Here is a 19,904-nt window from a genome sequence, read left to right on the forward strand (position 1 = left end):
AATACAAAACAAAATATTAAATATTAAAATTAACAAAAATTAGATAAGTTTAGAACCAGAATACAATGGAGTGGAAATGGACTCCTCTCCCTGATGCTTTCTTATTCTGAAACACAAATGACATGGAAAGTAAGAAACAATGTATGGTGATAATGCAGCTACTGTGTTCTTATTGCTGGGTCTCCTAAAGATTAAGCTGCTATAATTTTAAACAATGTTGAAAGATAGCCTTGCCCTTTTCTTCTCTTTATATGGATGCTTGCTGGCTTTCCAGAGTCCTTCTGATGACTTCCTCAGTGACATCCCTTCCAAGGTGGCTGGACAGAGTTATTCTATCATTTAAATATGCTAGAAAGGATGTATAAATAATAAAGCAATAAAGACCCCATAAGAAACTGCACTATGGAATTAAGAACTATACTTTCTTTGAGATCTTACATCTTATCCTTTGGAGAACTTTTCTAAGTTTGGCTATATAGCTTGTTTGTTTGTTTATATTGTAGTTTAAACCACATTTGTGTGATATTTTTCTTGTTTCTCACAACTAACACCATATAGTTAAATAAGAACCAGCCATTGTAACTGAGGACTGGCATATTTTTTAAAAATGCTAGCATGAATTTTTCTTGTTGATGGTGATAGATAAGAAGGGGAGGAAGTATGCTAAAGTATGCTACCAATCATATGAGGGTTTTATTTAGCTATGGCTCCTCTTCTCTACCTTTCACAAAACTAGCTGATGAGCAGAAATGTTTTCTTACTTATCAATTGATTAAAATGCTTTTATAAAATGACTTTCCTCATAGTCAATTTTTTTTATATAAAATGCAATTAAAAATGAAGAGGGAGAAGATAAACCAGGTAAGTTGAAAGATCTTCATGTCTTCTCCATCTGATATGGCCTCCTTAGTCTCAGAACTGCACATTATTTATTTATGGCTCAAGACCAAGTCACAAAATTTAAAATACAACAGACAATGAATACATGCATACATAATAATACTGCATACATACTGTGCATAAAAAGAAGAAACCATGTAAAATTTACACTTCATTGAAGGCACCAAACAGTTTTGTAAGCTAAGGCTATAAATACAATTTTTGCTGCTGTCTTCAAAACACTTGCATATTAATTATTTAGTGAGAATACCTTAATCTCCTCATCCTGAATGGAGCTTATCAGGTTCAAGAAAGAGTGTATTAGCTCTGTTTGCCAATGAAAGTACACTGGGTACTTTAAAAGGATGTGTGAAATGGACTCCACCTGTAGGAGCAAATACATACTCAGTTTTCATAGGAATGTTTGGCATATTGGCCAGCTATTACTTTAGTAGGAGAACATCTATACAAGCTAAAGAGATGTCAGTGTACCGAATCTTATAGAGGTATTTGGGGAATGTCCAAGGAGAGGAAACAATTCATCTGTAAGGGAGATGGGAAAGTTTGACTCTGTTTACCTGGATATCTAAGTTCTGTACCAGAGGTGGGTTCCTACCAGTTCGCACCTATTCGGTAGAACCGGTTCGTCAAATCTACCAAACCGGTTAGAAGAGGTTCCACCAGTGGACCCAGAAAGCAGGCCACACCTACAGAAGAGGTTCCCAAATTTTTTGAAACCCACCACTGGTCCTTGGATATGATTATTCTACACTATCATGCTCATATTTATAAAACTCAGTGCCTCTGTGAAAGGTAAGGATGACGACTGCGTTTGTGGTGCAATCAGAACATTGCGTGTGTTGAAGTTGTTTTAATGCAAACCAAAGATGCCTTTTAAAAAACAAGTTTACATCATATTCTTATGCAGGCCAGTGCTGTGTGTGAGGTAATTTAAGGTGGTTCTGACAAGTGTCGCCGGCATCTTCATATCTGGTCACATGGGCGGCAAGCCACTCCCACAAAGGAGGCCACACCCACAGAGTAGGTTCGAACAATTTTTGAAACCCACCACTGTTCTGTACCCTCTGCTTTATTTCTACTAAGGTTTTTTTCTGGGCTACAGCAAGTGAGGCTGGTATTAACAATCCTGACTGTCTCAGATCTTGTTCAATTTTGAAATAATAGAAAAAATAGATCTTGCTCTATTTGTTTTTACAGAGTAGATTGATGTATATAATATGGAATGAGCGGTACCAATGAAGTCCTGCAAATGATTTGTTTTATCCAGAATCTTAACCAATATTATCTGGCCTGGGCCTCAAATGAGATGTCAAATAAATCTAATCTGGTAATGGCATTAGAAATAGAATAAGGAATATATGCTATTGGTTTTTTAAAAAAACTTGTTTGAATTTGTTGAATTTTTTTTAAAATACACATCTGAGATCACGCTAAAGAGTTTGACCTTGAATAATTTAATTGTTGCAGGAAGTGGTTCCCCCACCAACTTGTGTATTTGTTAGATACTTTCAGATTTATACGAGATATACTTTTTGAGCTTTCATACCTCTTCTTTGATGATCTTAGCATGTAGAAGATTGAAAACACCTAGGTGTTTAAATAATTTCACTAGCTCAATGGATCTGCAATTAACTGCAATTTGATGGATGAGTTTCTTTTGAAATGTTTCTAGTAAAATAAGTTGACATATATTTAAGACCTTTAGGTAGTCCAATTTTTGAAACCAAAAGGATAGCTGTATCTTCCACTACTATGTCCTTGTGAGAGGAGCACTTTTTTCCCCCTACACCCATATTTATTATAGCATCACTGCGCAGTACTAGAGAGGGTTATTGTCAAAATGTGGTTGACGTGACAATCATGGTAAAAACAATTCAAAATTATTGCTCAATACAAAGGAATGTCCTTTAAAAACCAAATTAGCTATCATACACTTGATCAAATGTAAATGAGCTGATGAAGAGAGCTGTTAGATTTGGTCATAGCCGTTTATTTTTGTTTGATCAAATATTCTTGCTGAGGTAGTGCAGTGGTTAGACTGCAGTACTGCAGCCACTTCAGTTGACTGCTAACTGCAGTTCAGCGGTTCAAATCTCATCGGTTCAGGGTTGACTCAGCCTTCCATCCTTCCGAGGTGGGTAAAATGAGGACCCAAACTGTGGGGGCAATAATGCTGACTCTGTAAACCGCTTAGAGAGGGCTGAAAGCCCATGAAGTGGTATATAAGTCTAACTGCTATTGCTATTGCTATTGCTATTCTTTCCATTTAATTCTGAAATCAGTGTGGACAAGAATTCATCCATATGAGTGAAATCTCTGGAGTACACGTGAATAAATGAAAAAAGCATGCATATTGTGTTGAGGGTTTCACTGTTTTTCTTGCTGGATCTTCATAGACTTTTGAAAAAACAGGGCACTTGGTAACAACAGCAAATGTTGGCAATTAGCTTTGCCGTGTGATGCGGTTTGTGTCTGGCATCTTCCAGGCAAAATTGGAGTCAAATACCTGGCATAGCACAACATCCAATGTGATGTTCACTCATTTTACAGAAACCACACAGTTGTCAGAGTTAAATGGTGATCCAAAAAGTCAGCAGAGGAATCTGCCACCCATCCGTAGATCAAGACCTTTCTAATACTCTGTTATAAATCAGCTCATTGTGGTATCTATCGCTGGATTTTACCTCCCCTCCTCTGATACCTGTGGCCAGAGCTGCAAGATTTATCTTTTCTTTCTTCTTGGCTATCTTTGGGAAGCAGCTTAGTTCACTGCCATGAGGTTGCTGTCTTTACATTTATTTATTTTATTCTAAAATAGGTTTAGGTTTAGGTTTATTAGATTTATATGCCGCCCTTCTCCCAAGGACTCAGGGCGGCGTACAACATTAAAAGAAACACATAATACAAAAGTTTTAAAAAAATCAAATAGAATATCCCAAACCCAATTAAAATTGACAATGACATTTTTTTTAAAAAATTTCGAATTAAAATTAACAGTGATCAATAATTTATTTTGTTTTGTTCAGGCCAGGCTGGCTTGCTGGAAAAGCCAACTTTTTAGGGCGCGTCGGAAGGACCGGAGGTCGGGGATTATACGAAGCCACTTATGGTACATTTCTCAGAGACCAGTTTCTATAATAATAAATAATAGAAATGAAAGAATAAAACAATCACAACTCATACATAGGCATGTTGCCTCTTTTTGGTGCAACATAATTATTACTAATGTATTGAGTCAAACTTTTAAAATCAGTTTGGGAGATGTGAGAATACAGGTAGTCCTCGGCTTACAACCACAATTGAGGCCAGAATTTCTGTTGTTATGTGAGACATTTGTTAAGTAAGTTTTGTCCCATTTTACGACCTTTCTTGCCACAGTTGTTAAGTGAATCTCTGCAGTTGTTAAGTTAGTAACACGGTTAAGTGAATCTGGCTTCCCCATTGGCTTTGCTTGTCAGAAAGTCACCTGATCTTGGGACACTGCAACAATCATATGTATGAACCAGTTGCCAAGCATCTGAATTTTGATCATATGATCATTTGGATGCTACAAAGGTCATAAATGTGAAAAATGGTCATTAGTCACTTTTTTCAGTGCCATTGCAACTTTGAACTGTTGAACTAAATGAGCTTCATGTGTAGGCAGGTGCTGAATTCTAATATTGTTCAAAATCATAAAACAAATGAGGTTTTGATACCCTTCCCCAAACAATAATGTCACCAGCTGGTAGGAAAAAATCCACCAACCCTCCCTTTAATACAAGGCTGGGGGAAGAGGTAACTTTTGTCAGAGGGCTAGACCAGTAAGTTTATACCAGTGGTGGGTTTCAATTTTTTTAGAACCTATTCTGTAGGTGTGGCCTGTTTTGTGGGAGTGGCTTGGCGGTTATGTGATCAGGGTGGGAGTGTCTTGGCAGTCATGTGACCAGGTGGGAGTGGCTTGGCAGTCATGTGATCGGGTGGGAGTGGCCAACTTGATGTCACTCACCAGGAGATGTCATGGATTGGGTAAAATGTGGTGAAGCTCACTTAGCTATGGTCTTGCTTAGCAATCAAAATTTTGGGCTCAATTTTAGTCATAAGACAAGGACTATCTCTGCCTTTCTCTGCATGGCAGCCTTGTCCTAGTAAACGTTTTCTCCTTTCTGGCAATTTTCCTCTTTGTTAGAGGCACCAAAATACTCCAGACAATGTAAGGTTTTCTGCTGCAGCAGTGGGTTGGACTAGATGGCCTCCGAGTAGCCTTCTAGCCCTAAATTGCTGTGCTGTTTTTTTCTTTCTGCTAACAAAGAAACCTGTGTGAGGCTCATTCCACATTCCTGCCAGGTTGAGATAATGAGATAATGACCCTAGAGAAACTTTGGCTCCATTCACAAGCAGGGAATCATCCAAACCCTTTTAGAAACACAAAGCCCATATTGCACAAACCCCACAAACTTCAAAAACATGAAACCATATAACATGGAACCATATAACCAATTTGTTGTTCCCCGCACCTTTCAATTTAAAGGTATAAACATTAGGACTTATGGACTTCAACTCCCAGATTTCCATAGCCAGGCATACTCAGTTCCAATTTAAAGCAACAGCATTTGTTTTTCTCCTTTGCGAAAGAAGTTTCCTTCTTTCTTTTTCTTCTCCCTTCCCCTCCTCCCTCCCCCTCTCTCAAACACACACACACACACACACAGAAGTTGGATTGGATTATCTCTCCTACTCCCTTCCCTCTCTCACTCTCTCTCAAACACACACACACAAACATACACACACACAAGTTGGATTGGCTATCTCTCCCAATGGCTTGAAAGGAGCTCCTTTGCCATCCCTCCTTCCCCAAACACCTCCTCCATTGCAAATGCAGTGTGCTGTCTGGGTGGAAAATGCCTGGAATGCAATAAAGGCCACCCACTCACCTCATGCTGGCAGGCTGGGGTGAGAGGAGAGGCAAAGAAGCCAGAGGAGAGCCAATAGGAACCTTCTGAAGGAACGGGACTCTCCCTCCCCAGTCTAGTTTGATTGCAGGCAGAGCCACATTGCCTTTTCAAACCTATAGTCAGTGAAGCTGGGCTGGATTTTTGCATAGCTTTATCCAGCTGTTGTGGGAGAGGGAATGACTTTCTCCCCAGGCCCCCATCCATTTCTCCCACCCACACACATAGCTGGATAAAGCTATGTAAAAATCCAGTCCAGCTTCACTGATTACAGATTTTGAAAGGCAACGTGGCTTTGCGTGCAATCAAACTACACTTGGGGAGGGAAAGCACGAGCGAGCACTGAGGAGACCATAGGAGGAGGCAGGAAGCCAGGCAAAGAGCCATGCTGTAGCACACACACTTTTTCCCAGCACCGTTATTTCGGAAGGCTCTGATCTGCTCTCCTCCGGCTTCTCTGCTTCTCCTCTCACCCCAGCCTGCCACAGGAGGTGAGTGGGTGGGCTTTATTGTGTTCAAGGCATTTCCCACTTGGACAGCATGCTGCACTTGCAATGGGGGAGGTGTTTGTGGAAGGCAGTGGGGAAATGGGGGGGATGGCTGAGGAGCTGTTTTCAAGCCATTGGGAGAGAGATCCAATCCAACTTATGTGTGTGCGCGCCCAGCTTCACTGACTGCAGGCTGCATCAAACTATACAAGGGAGGGAGGGAGAGAGCGTGAACGAGCCAGGGCCCTTCTCTCCAGCCTTTGCCCAAAGCCCCGCACCACATCAGGAGGATGAAGTTTGAATTCCTCCCCCCCTCTGACCCATGCATACCTTTTCCAGCTGCTTCAGAGTGGGCTTCATGGCTGTCCTTGCCTCGGGTCCTCTGAAGAAGCCCCACCCTCGCTTCCTTCTCTTTGAGAAGTGCCTTGCAAATAGGCAGGGCAGGGGAGTGTACTGGCACGGGGGCATGGCCACGCCTCCATGGAATGGGTACACAAAAGCATGGCAAATTTCTGGCACTGGTACGCCTGTAGTGGTGCGTAATGGCCAGAACCCACCTCTGGTATATACCTACAACTGTAAAAATTTGCTCTGCTTTGGTACAAGTATTCTTCATGGATATTTTGTGGGTTCATCAGCTGATAATGTTATGAAATACTTGTGCCAGAGATTGGCTTGGTTCTTTCAAATTGGCCTTTTCCATTGAAAGACCCAAGTTCTTCCCATTCATCAAAGCAAAAATGCTCTGGAAAAATGTGCTTGGGGACTGAACGAGAGGGGGATGCCCACCCCAACCTAGCATGGCCAATAGGTGCTCTGAGGATCACAACTCCTAATCGCTAATCAAAAGTTGGTGATGAACATCAAAATTGCCATGGGTTGTAACTACTTAAAAGGAAAAAAGTGACCAATACTGTAAAAGGTGAACTTTATAGTCTGTCCCAGGTATAAGTTGGTGATGAAATGTCATGATTCAAGAGGGTATGGAAGAAAAAAGAGGTTGCCATAGTATGTATATAGTAGAGATGACTATAGTTTTCCAAACAACAAAATGGAAGTTCAAACAATTTCTGTATTTCATTACCAAAACAATAGCAATAGCACTTAAAAAGCTTTTTTTAATCAGGGAAACCTGGTCTACCCAAAAATGGGATGGATGCTTCCACTTTCCGCTAAATAGCTTGAAATAGATCTATACTAGTTTCCTTTTATTTCTTTGTTGGTAAATATAAATTTAACACAATAACAGATGGTCTGAATGGTGAGATTACTTCTCGTTTGAGTAAACTAATGTGAAACACTGGGTGGACTTACCTGAGTGTCTTTGGAAGGAGTAATTCTATTGTTACTGGGTTGATAACTCTAGTGATAGGGAAAGGTCCAATGAAATTTGGCCCTAATTTCTTTGATGGCTACAATGACTTCAGGAATTTTGTAGATAAGTATACTCGATCTCCAACATGGAAAGGTTTGGGTTCCACTCTTTTCTTGTCAGCTTGAATTTTAAAAGCCTCTCTAGCTTCCTGTAAGGCTAATCTAATTACTGGCCATGGGTTTCGTAGGTGTCTATCCATTCTTTAAGTGAGGGGATAGTGGGTTCTTCTGTGGATAGCTCAGGCATGGGGCTCAAATCCTGGCCTGTTGCTACTCTAAAAGGGGTGAAACCAGTGCTTGAGTGCACAGCGTTATTGAAGGCCACTTCCGCAAAAGGTAAAAGATCAGCCCAGTTATCCTGTTGAAAATTAATAAAACATCTGAGATATTGTTCTAGAACCGAGTTCAGATTTTCAGTCTGACCATTGTTCCAAGGATGGTGACTGGAGCTCAATCCTTGGGTGGTGCCAACTAAGTTTAAAAATGCCCTCCAAAATTTTGAGATGAATTGGACTCCTCTGTCAGAGATGATTATTTGCGGGGCTCCATGAAGGCAATAAATGTGTATCAGGAATAACTTGGCTAGGCTTTTGGCAGTTGGGATCGTTTGGCACGGTATAAAATGTGCCTGTTTTGAAAACAGGTCTGTTACGACCCAAATGACAGTATTCCCTGCACTTTCTGGTAGTTCAACAATAAAATTCAATTTTCTGGATGTGTAAGTGAATGGTTGTAATTGGTCTTGCTCATTTTTCTGAAGCAGGATCGTTCCTATTGCCACATCGCTAGCATCTGCTTGTATGACGAACGGTTTCTCTGTGTCCGGGTGCTTTAGGATTGGCTCTGCTGAAAACAGCCATTTAAGTTTTTCAGATGCAGCTTGGCATTGCATTGTTCAGTTCAAAAACTGCTTTGGTTTCGGGTTACCCTTCCCCTTCATTTTTAAAAATTTGGTGATGGGGAGAACTATCTGGGCGAAAGCGGGGATAAACTGGTGGTAAAGTTGGCGAATTCCAGGAAGCTTTGCAACTGTTTGCATGTTCTGGGTGGTTCCCAGTCAAGTACCGATTGCACTTTCGAAGGATCCATTTCTATGCCCTGATGTGAAATGCGGTATTCTAAGTAATCAATTTTTTCTTGGTGGAATTCGCATTTGGAGAGTTTAGCATAATGTTTTGCAGATGAAGTTTGTTCAGAACCGCCTGGACTAGTTTTACATGTTCTGCCTTGGTCTCAGAATATAATAAAATGTCATCAATATAGACTATGCAGCCCTTATATAGATGCTCTCGCAACACTTCGTTTATTAATTGCATAAATACTGCAGGGGCCCCTTGTAGCCCAATTGGTAGCACTTTGAATTGATAGCATCCAAGAGGGGTGTTAAATGTCGTTTTCCATTCATCTCCCTCCTTAATTCTGATACGGTAGTAAGCCTCCCTTAAATCCAGCTTTGAAGAAAATCTCCCTTTAGCGAGGTGTGCTAACATGTCTTTCATGAGGAGAATAGGATATATATTCTCCACACTGACTGAATTTAAATTCCTAAAGTCAACACAGAGATGTTTAGAGCCATCTTTTTTCTCTCTAAACAACACTTGGGCTGGAATTTTTGGCCGGGCTGGTTCAATGAAATCCCTTGCTAGGTTTTTCTCAATGAATGCCCTCAGTTCTTCCAGCTCCCTTGGAGACATGCTATACATCTTTGGTTTAGGGAGTTTAGCTCTGGGTAGAATTTCTATCAGACAGTCAGTGGAGCGGTGGGGGGGAAGCTCATCAGAGGACTTTCCACTAAAAACCTCAGCCAAATCCTTATATTCTTTGGGTAAGCCCTGGGTTGGCATGGTGTAAGCAGGCATTGTTGTTTCTAGGTGCTCTGCCCCCTCAGTTTCTCTGTCTGGATTCTCAGCAAAAGTCACGTGCATCTGCACTCTTATGGTGCCTTGCTTCCAATTAATTTTGGGGTTCCATTGTTTTCATCCATGCAAGACCCAGAATTAGTGATACTTAGGCTTATATACTGTTTCTTAGTGCTTTACAGCCCTAAGCAGTTTAAAGTGTCAGCATATTGCTCCCAACAATTTGGGTCCTCATTTTAGCGACCTCAGAATGATGGAAGGCTGAGTCAATCTTGAGCTGTTGAGACTCGAACTGCCCAACTGCTGCAGCTGACAGTCAGCAGAAGTAGCCTGCAGTACTGCATTCTAACCACTGTGCCATCACGGCTCTTAAGGAGGGCTAACCTCTGTAAAATATGCAATTGCAGTAGAAGTCATCAAGACCAGGCTCCCAACTGATTGCCTAAGTGATCGACATAATCAAAGCACAATTCTGACCTATTTACTTTTGATTTTCTTTGTGACAGGATTTTTGCAGTGAAGTGCAACACTTGTTTGGAAGCAATTACACCCAGTGAGTTTGTTATGCGAGCTCAGAAAAGTGTATACCATGTAGGCTGCTTCTGCTGTTGTGTCTGTGAGAAACAGCTTCAGAAGGGAGATGAATTTGTCCTTAAGGATGGCCAACTGCTGTGCAGGAATGACTATGAGAAGGAACGTGAAAGGCTCAGCATTGGAAGTCCAGCCCCATCAGATTCTGGTAAGGCAGCACCACTTATTTTGTTGGGAGCATTGACGAGGCAGCAACGTTTCTTGTTAGTATCATGCTGTTTATAAGGTTTAATATTTCCCAGAAATAGCTGTCCCTGAGGTTAAGGATTGCACAACAATAGAAAAGTATGTTTTATTAAGAAGTTCACATTATTCCAGTAGTTTAAGCAAAGGCAACAACACTTAAACATATTAAAACCAAGGGATAACATTTATTTATGTTTATTTCACCTTATTTTTTTATATAAATAATTCAAGGCAGCAAATGCATCTAATTCATCCTCTTACTTTCCCCACTGCAGTCCTGTAAAGAAGACTGGGCCGAGAGAGAGGGATTCCTACTGCCACCGATAGCCTCCCACCGTCCAGTACAATCCCACAGAGTTGGCCTCCTCAGGGTGCTGTCGGCCAGGCAGTGTCAGCTAGCGACCCCCAGAGGGAGAGCCTTCTCTGTGGGAGCGCCTTCCCTCTGGAATGAGCTGCCCCCGGAGCTTCGTATAATCCCCGACCTCCGGTCCTTCCGACGCGCCCTAAAAAGTTGGGTTTTCCAGCAAGCCAGCCTGGCCTGAACAAAACAAAACAAATTATTGATCACTGTTAATTTTAATTCGAATTTTTTTTTTAAAAAAAAATGTCATTGTCAATTTTAATTGGGTTTGGGATATATTCTATTTAATTTTTTTTAACTTTTGTAATATGTGTTTCTTTTAATGTTGTACGCTGCCCTGAGTCCTTGGGAGAAGGGCGGCATATAAATCTAATAAACCTAAACCTAAACCTAAACGTAAACCTAAACCATTGGCCCAAAGTCACCCAACTGGTTTTTGTGCCTAAGATAGTGATTAAAATTAAAGTATGATTGATTCTTTACCTGCTTAATCCATCAATAATTTCAAACATTCTACAATGGATCCAGATGTGGCTGGTAATAAAGCAAATAACATGCTCACTCCCTGTACTTGTGTACAGTTTGTGAGAATTTTTGCTCTTAGCTCTGATCTTATGAATAAGACATCAATCCCTTGAAGTCACATTTCTAGAGGCAAAGAAGTTACCAGAGGTAACTTGAAATAATATTTTTGATCATTTCACCCCTAGTACTTCTTTTCACTAGACTTGACATATCCAATTCCTGCAACTGTTCTTCATATGCTTTAGCCTCCTTAATCCTCTTTTTTCACCACTGAATTTCATTTTGTGGAATAGGGCCCAGTGTTCAAGTCTGTCGAGATCCTTCTGAATCTTTAGCTGATCTTCTGGAGTATTGGCTACTCCTCCTAGCTTGATGTTGTCTGCAAATCTGATGAGTTTCCCTTTTATCCCCTCATCTAAATTATTTATGAAGATGTTGAAGAATACTGGGTCTAAGACAGAACCTTGAGGGACTCCACTGTATCAGTTTCTCCATGTAGATATAGTTCCTGTAAATACTACATGTTGTGTGCAGTTGATCAGCCAGTTATGAATCCATCTGGTGGTGATACTGTCTAACCCACATTTTTCTATCTTACCAAGTAGTAGGTTCTGGTCTATCTTACCAAATGACTTACTAAAGTCCACAGCATTTCTCTGGTTCACTACTTTGTCCCCCCCCCCCCCAAAAGATTTTTTTTGGCATGGTCCATTTTTGACAAACTCGTGTTGGCTTCTGATTATAACTTTGCTTATCTCTAGGGCATAAATCTTATATGCACATACAAACCTCAAGAGCAAAAAACGATGAGCCAAAGGAAAAAGGAAGTTCAAATTGTTCTTTAGATTCTTGAACTAATTAGGTGCTTTGTTGAGGAGTACTTATCTGAATCATTATGCCCTTTTCCCCCTGGGTCACTTATTCTTTTCTATGGCGCACAGAAGAAAGGAAGGAAAATACTTCTGAGTCTGGAAATATCACCCCATTACCTCACTGTTAATTCCATATTGACAGATTTGCAAGTAACTTTGGAAATGCTTGAGATGTTTATGTGAAGTATTTCAATCCCATGAAAGAAGAATCTGATTTAGAACTGCTTTCCTGTTCAAATGTTATTCTCTTGAACTTGATGCCAGAGGCTGGCCATGCCCATCCTCTGCATCTCCTATTACTGCCTGTCATCCTTTTGAGTTTCCTAAAATTTGGATCTCATAGTCAATAGAAGCTTTTCATCAAAATTGGAGTCATTTAAAATAAAGTGTAGATATGAATTCCCATTTTCAGATGAGTTGTGTTTTATTGCTTACTTTGGAAATGCCAGTTTTAACAGGAATGCATTATTTGAAAATAATAGTCCCATCTAAAACAGAATCAGCAAAATACTGCCATCTTCTGGCAAATATGTAGTTTTCTGGCTATCAAAATAAAGTAATAGGATAGCTTAAAAAAAATCAATGAAGAAATATAATGATTTTTCCCCAGTGCTGGCTGAGACTCTTTCAGTTACTAGTAGCCTGGAAATTACTTAATACAATTGTACCAAGCCATCTCTTGCCAACTCGGAACAGGAGTTGCTTCCCACTTGTTAGAGTGAAGATATTCACTGTAACATCTTACCACTGCATTGGTCTTTAGGGCCAGCATTAATATTCCTGTTCCATATTAGGTAAAGGATTTTCTTAATGATACCACTGTCTTATCCATTACTTTGCCATTTTATATAAAATCCATCCAGATGTAATTATGCTATTTCGGCAGTATCAATGCAAATAAAAACGTTTTCACAATAATTGAGCAGAGAGTTTCTCATCTATGTACTTGTGAACAGAAACAATATTGTTATTGTAATATAAATAACTATTGATCTCCATCATTCCCAGTTTCACTGTGAATTCCCTCATCCTTGTGGAAGATCAGCCCACTGGATAGAATTTTGGTTTCAATTTCTGCAGTATCTTTTTTTTTTCATTGTTTGTCACCATTGCCAATGTGCTATCCTTTACTTAAAACCACTTGATTTTGGAACTATTTGCATATAATTTAACAAATCCTAAAGCACTGTTCTAAATGGAAAGCCTCTTGGAGTTTTCCAGATTCCTGCATGAGGTCTGGCATCTCCAAGGGTTGTCTTAATTTGTTGCACACCAGTGGTGGGTTTCAAAAATTTTTCGAACCTATTCTGTGGGTGTGGCCTCCTTTGTGGGAGTGGCTTGCTAGCCATGTGACCTGGTGGGAGTGGCTTGCCGGCCATGTGTTTTCTCTCTCTCTCTCTCTCTCTCCCTCTCTCTCCCCCTCCCTCTCCCTCTCTCTTTCCTTCCTTTTGTCTCTCTGTCCCTTTTTCCTTTTATTCTTTCATCTCTCTCACTTTTTCTTTCTTTTTTCTTTTTTTCTTTCTTTCTTCATTTCTTTCTCTTTCTCTCTCTGTGTGAGTCTGTGTGTGTGTGTGTGTGTGTGTGTGTGTCAGTGGTGGGTTTCAAAATTTTTTGGAACCTCTTCTGGAGGTGTGGCCTGCTTTCCGGGTCCACTGGTGGAACCTCTTCTAACCGGTTCGGTAGATTTGACGAACCGGTTCTACCGAACTGGTGCGAACTGGCAGGAACCCACCTCTGTTGCACACTCTGTTGCAAGCACATTTAGCTTAGCAGCAGAAGTAGACTGTAACTCAGAACAAAGTAGGAATGCAAGCAAGACCAGACCTTCTCCGGGACATTTAGTTAGCTTCCCCCAGCTATGAAATGACAGCAGATTCCTGCTTGGTCAGTATCTTTCTTTACAATCCCATTTAGAAACCCAAGGGATGAAGTAGCAGCACGAAAACTCAGGACCATCTTTGTGAGAAAATAAAGATAAAGCAGAAAATACTGGAAGCCATATGTTGTCCATAATCTGTAAAGCCCCTCATTCAATGATTCCCTCCTCTAAACCCCAGTGGCCAAGCCTAAATAAACAGAGGCCTGTGAAAGAAGTGCCGTCTTTCCAATTAAAAATTCACTAACATCTCTCCTTCCCCTAATTCCCTCAAACCAAAGAATTTTTTTCATCTTTTTCATGAATCCAGTATTTCATTGCTTTCCCCTATTGAGTCGAGGTCAGTGCAGACAATATACACCGCCTGTTGTCTTTTGCCATGTGACATAAGGAGGAGTTTTAAAGATTAATTAATTTCTACCCTGTCTGTGGAGGAGAGTTAATTAAAAGCATTGCTTATGTTAAAGCAGAACCAACTTTCCATTATTTGGGGGGATTTGGTAAGCAGGTGTTTGGGGGGGGGGTGTTGAAGCTATTTTTCTTTCTTTGGATAGGAGTCTCTCAGCACCATTTTTCCAATCGGTCATTTTAAACTTTCTCTGTTTCATGCTTCAAATGCAATCAGAGGTGGGAAATATTTTATCACTCTAATTCTCTAAGTTTTCCTCGGTCTTCCATTTTCAAGCTCTCAACAATCCCCTAGGCTTGTTGGGAGTGGTGGGAATTCCAAATCAGTACAGTTGCGGGGTAATAAGTTTGGACAAAGGAAATACAGCAGGAATAAAGTCCGAATTTTTTTAGAATACTGAGGATAAGTGCTTATTTGTTCTATTTTAAAATCTGGTAATTGGTAAGCTACACATCCAGGATAAGGCTCCAAAACACTTTTACAAACTTGCAAAGAGTTTGTAAGAGTTTAAAAGAGTAAGAGTTTAAAAAAGTAAATGACCCTAAATGAGATAACAGTATGCAAATAGGCCAGGATAAACTTCCTACCTACAGTCACTTGCTTCAAAATTTTATCCCTGCCTTGCATTGGGGTTTTTAAAAGCGATTTCAATGCAAATCATTTTTTTAAAGTTTCCACAAAATTAGAAGAGCCACTAACCCTAACATACAACTTAATTTTAAATTCTCATTCACCTTCATTTATAGCTTCAATATACCCAGCTATTCCTGGTAGGGCTGCAATCACTGGTGGGATTCAGCCTGTCCGCACCTATCTGGGAGAACCGGTTGTTAACTTTCTAAGCAGTTCGGAGAACCGGTTGTTGGAAGAAATCTCCTTTTGTTTCTTTCCACTTTACAGGGCTAATCCTGTAAGGAAGGCAGGAAGGAAACATCCTGGTGTTGTTTCTAGCTAATCTTTGTTGCCCTGCTTACAGAAACTGCCTCTCTGGTTAACCCTTATGACATTGCAACAGCTGAGGCGAAGCGCCCATCGACCTTAGTGACGTTGTGTTGACCACACCCACAAAGTCACATGATCACTGAGCTACACCTACCCAGCTGGTCATTAAGGAAGAGAACCGGTTGTTAAATTATTTGAATCCCACCACTGGCTGCAATGCAATTCTTCAAGATCAAGAATTAGAAGAGAAAAACCACTGATTCCTTTTACTTCCAGTTGTCTCATGTTCTGTGTTTTGCACTCAAAAGAAATTGAATGTCTGAAAACACATTTTAAAAAGCTATTTTTTTTAAATTAGAACAGTAATCTCATTATGCCAATACTTTCATATATTCTGTCATTTTTACAATGGTATTTTGATTTCATGTAGAATTTGTCTACATAGACTTAAAGTGATATTAACATGGTACAATGGAATATACTCAATTTAGATTGCAAGTTGGAATTAAAATTTGAATGTGTCATGTGTTTGTTTAAAACCACGTTCTCTGAATGTAGACATCAGTCATAATACAAAGTTTGTATTTGTAAGGTGGTAAACATACTTAATATTCTTTCTTCCTTCTGTTTCCCTGACAACCACATAACTGTGAGGCAGGTGCATACCAACATGTACACACATCAGGGGTGGGTTTCTCGCCCCGTTCCAACCGGTTCGGTTGGAACGGGGCTGGCGGGGTCCTCGTGCACGCGCGCAGTGCACGCATGCATACTAGCATCTGTGCGATGCTCCAGCTGCTCCTGGAGGATCGTGCAGGCGCTGTATGCGTCCTGCGCATGCGTGGAAGCGCAGAACTCATCAAAACCGGGTAAGAAACGCGGGCGGGCGGGTGGACCCTTCGGTGTTCCCGGAAGTTACTTACTTCTGGGTTCGCCGACCAACCGGTTCGCGGGGACTGCCGCGAACCGCCTGAAACCCACCCCTGACACACATGTACTGCACAACACTTTATTGGAAGTAGCTTCCCAAATTACATCTGTGTTCATTTATTAAAGTTTTTGTGCAACATTTTAAAGCTAAATATTTTAATTATAACAATTTGTGAATGTTATTGCAATGGCTTGTTTCATATTATAAGGTAAAAGTGACGATGAGGCCAGCTTCTGCAAAATAGAAGAGACTGAGAAAGCAGCTGAGGAGATCAGGGATCATAAACGGCCCAAGCGACCCCGGACAATCCTAACCACACAGCAACGCCGAGCATTTAAAGCATCATTTGAAGTATCTTCTAAGCCATGTAGGAAGGTACATTTTAATAATCAGAAGACATTGGAATCCTATATGTAGGATCTGTTATGATTGGCAGTTTTTACTGACTAAGGTCTTTGTATCCCAAGATACTTATAGAGATTGATGTTTCCGTAACTCATGCATATTGTGATCCCAAAACAATAATTCTTTATATTTCTAATTTAATTTATAAGGGTCTCCCCATTCGGCACAGATTCTCGGCTGTATGCAACTATTTGGACCCGCTTCCACAGAAAACAAACACTGGGAGCCACAAAACCTGGGTGGGCATGGCCAACTTGACTCACTCTCTACCACCAGTCACACGACCTCCCCCCCCCCCAGCCATGTCTATGCGGGTTTTGTGTCTCCTGGTGTTTTCTTTTCTCTGTGGGTGTGGGTGAGAAATCTCTCTCCCTCTCTTTCTTTCTCCCTCTCTATTTCCCTCTCCCTCCCCCTCTCTCCTCTCTCTTTCTTTCTCCCTCTTTCTCCCTCTAACATCTCTCTCTTTTTTCTTTATCCCTCTGTCTTTCTCCCTCTCTATTTCCCTCTCCCTCCCCCATCCTCATATCTCTTTCTCTCTTCATTCTCTCTCTCTCCCTCCCCCTATTCTCCCTATCTCTCCCCCCTCTTCTTTCCTTTACTCTCTCTTTTCCTCTCTCTTCTCCTCCCTATCTCTCCCTTTCTCTCTCATTCTCTTTCACTCGCTCCCTCATCTCTTCTTTCTATCTCCCTCTTTCCCTCTCTTCCTCTCCCTCTCATCTCTCTTCTCTCTCCCTCCCTCTCTCTATCTCTCTCTCCCTCTAACATCTCTCTCTCCTCTTTCTCCTCTGTCTTTCTCCCTCTCTCTCTATTCCCTCTCCTCTCTCCTCTCTTCCTCTCCCGCTCATCTCTCTTTCTTTCTATCTCCCTCTCTCTCTCTCTCCCTCTAACATCTTCTCTTCCTCTTTCTCCTCTGTCTTTTTCTCTCTCTCTATTCCCTCTCCTCCCGCCCTCTCTCATCTCTTTCTCTCATCTCTCCCTCTCCCTCATCTCTTTCTCTCCATCCCTCTCCCTCCCTCTCATCTCTCTTTTTCGCTCTCATATCTTTCTTTCTCCCATCTCTTTCCCTCTCTTCCTCCCCCTATCTCTCTCTATGGCTCTATCTCTCTCTTTCTCTCTGATCTCGCTTTCACTCGCTCTCTCATCTCTTTCTCTCTCTCTCTATCTCCCTACCCCTCTCTTATCTCTCTTTTTCTTTCTCTCATCTCTTTCTCTCTTTCTCCTTCTATCTCTCTTTCTCTCTCATCTCTTTCTTTGTTTCCCCCCATCGCTCTCTATGGCTCTAACTATATATCTCTTTCTCTCTCATATCTCTTTCTTGCTTTCATATCTCTTTCTCTCTATGTCTCTCTCTTTGTCTCTTTCTTTATCTCTCTCTCTCTCTCTTTCTCTCTCCCCCCCTACCTTCCCAACTCCCCATCCCCACTTCCCAACCCCTACACCCAGGAAATAACTGTAAGGAAATTCGGCCATGTTCTATCTCTCTCTCTGGAAAGATACAAAAATAAACCTTGGGTTGCAAAAGGAGTGACTATCAGGCTGTTACATCATAGCACCACAAGATTGCTGCCTTAGATCGCTGCACACACTTCAAAGAAGCATTATCCCAACCCTACTTCCGGCCTTGGTTGATGCTGGATGCCTAACCTGCTCTCCTCCCCGAGAGAGTGAATTGCCAAGGGTGAGTGGGGCAGGGAATGGGCTCCAGGAGAGGGGGGGAGCCCCATCTCCCCCATTGTGATGCACACTAGCTTTCACTGTGCTGCGCAAGGCACTGCAAGAACAGCGGCAGACCATGGAGGAGGTATTGGATTTTATCCCCCTGCCTCATGCCAAAAGGAAAGCCAAACGGGCTTCTCCTCCTAGAAACCCCACTACCCTTCTCCCTGCTCCCTTCCCCCTTCCCAAATCCAATTCGGGAGGAGCATGCGCTGGAAACACTTGTTGGGGCAACATCAGAACATGCCTTCTGACCCTCTGGCGCTCAGCCCGCAACTCTCTGCACTCCTCCAGGCCCTGCTTGCTGAGGAGGGGGGAGCAGCCCTGATGCATCCTCTGCCCCCCCATTGCCCCAGCCATCGCTGCCCGGCTTCCTCAAAGGGGCACCACATTTCAAATGTGGCAGCCCATGTTGGAGGTGCTGAACAGTGGGACAGCTGTGAGAGCTGGGCCAGGCCTCTCCACTGTCTGACTCACCAATGGGGACAGCCACCTCCCCCCACTGGGCTTTTGTGCCTGGTGCTCAGCCGTGGGAGGGGAACACTTCCCCAAGCTGCCCCCTTCTTTCTCTTGGCCTCCCCGATGAGGGAGAAGGAAAGCCAGGCTTGGGGGAAGGCCCCCACCCTGAAAGATCTACCCCCACACTTCTCTTCCAGCCTTCTTTGCTGGCAGCAACAGCAAATGTATTGTGACAAAGGTGGAATGCTGTTGCCCCATAACTTCGCTCCCACACTAAGGCTCTGCCCATCACCATAGTCATGACAGGGTGACAGCTCTTTCATCCCTCTGCCACGACAGGGCCACTGGGGGCCCAGAAAGAGCTGCATGCAACTCTAGAACCGCAGGTTGCCAACACCCAGTCTAGATTTTAAAGCCCTTCATGGTATTGGACCTGGGTACTTGAGAGACCGCCTGCTGCCAATTACCTCCCTACGACCAATTAGATCCCACAGACTAGGCCTCCTCCGAATTCCATCCGCTGGCCAGTGTCGACTGGCGACTACCCGGAGGAGAGCCTTCTCTGTGGCTGCTCCGACCCTCTGGAACGAACTCCCCATGGAGATTCGCACCCTCACCACCCTCCAGGCCTTCCTCAAAGCCCTTAAAACCTGGCTATTCCGACAGGCCTGGGGCTAAAGAACCGTGCCCCTATCTCGAATGGTATGATTGTTGCGCTTTTAAATTATGTATTGTTTTGTGTTGTTGTCAAATTGTTTGTATCCCCCCTTCCCTTGTTTTGAGTTGTGAGCCGCCCTGAGTCCCCCTCGGGGGAAAAGGGCGGCATACAAATGAAATAAACAAACAAACAAACAAACAAACTAAACAAACAATTTTCTATTTGGATAAGTAGAATAACTAATTCTTTAACAATCATCTGGAACTGGAGCCTGTCTCCCTTTTCCTCAATATTACCTAGAAAGATTGGAGACTGAATTAAAATAGATCCAATGATGGCTTCTTGAGGAGGGGATGCACCACTTTCTTCAAGGAGATTAAACCACCTCTCTTTCAAGAATGATGGATCCAACCATACATCA

The 19,904-nt window shown here is 42.0% G+C and overlaps 1 protein-coding gene across 1 annotated transcript in view; it reads left to right on the forward strand.

The window, feature by feature from the left end:
• The window catches only part of LMX1A (LIM homeobox transcription factor 1 alpha), an 88,492-nt gene that overhangs the window by 47,410 nt on the left and 21,178 nt on the right, over nt 1-19,904 (forward strand). Inside the window, exons 4-5 of the mRNA XM_032226822.1 lie at nt 10,059-10,291; nt 16,454-16,620. Of these exons, the coding sequence (XP_032082713.1) occupies nt 10,059-10,291; nt 16,454-16,620 (400 nt within the window). The remainder of the gene's footprint in view (nt 1-10,058; nt 10,292-16,453; nt 16,621-19,904) is intronic.

Source organism: Thamnophis elegans, chromosome 11 (assembly GCF_009769535.1).
Source record: "Thamnophis elegans isolate rThaEle1 chromosome 11, rThaEle1.pri, whole genome shotgun sequence".
Classification (NCBI taxonomy): Eukaryota; Metazoa; Chordata; class Lepidosauria; order Squamata; family Colubridae; genus Thamnophis; species Thamnophis elegans.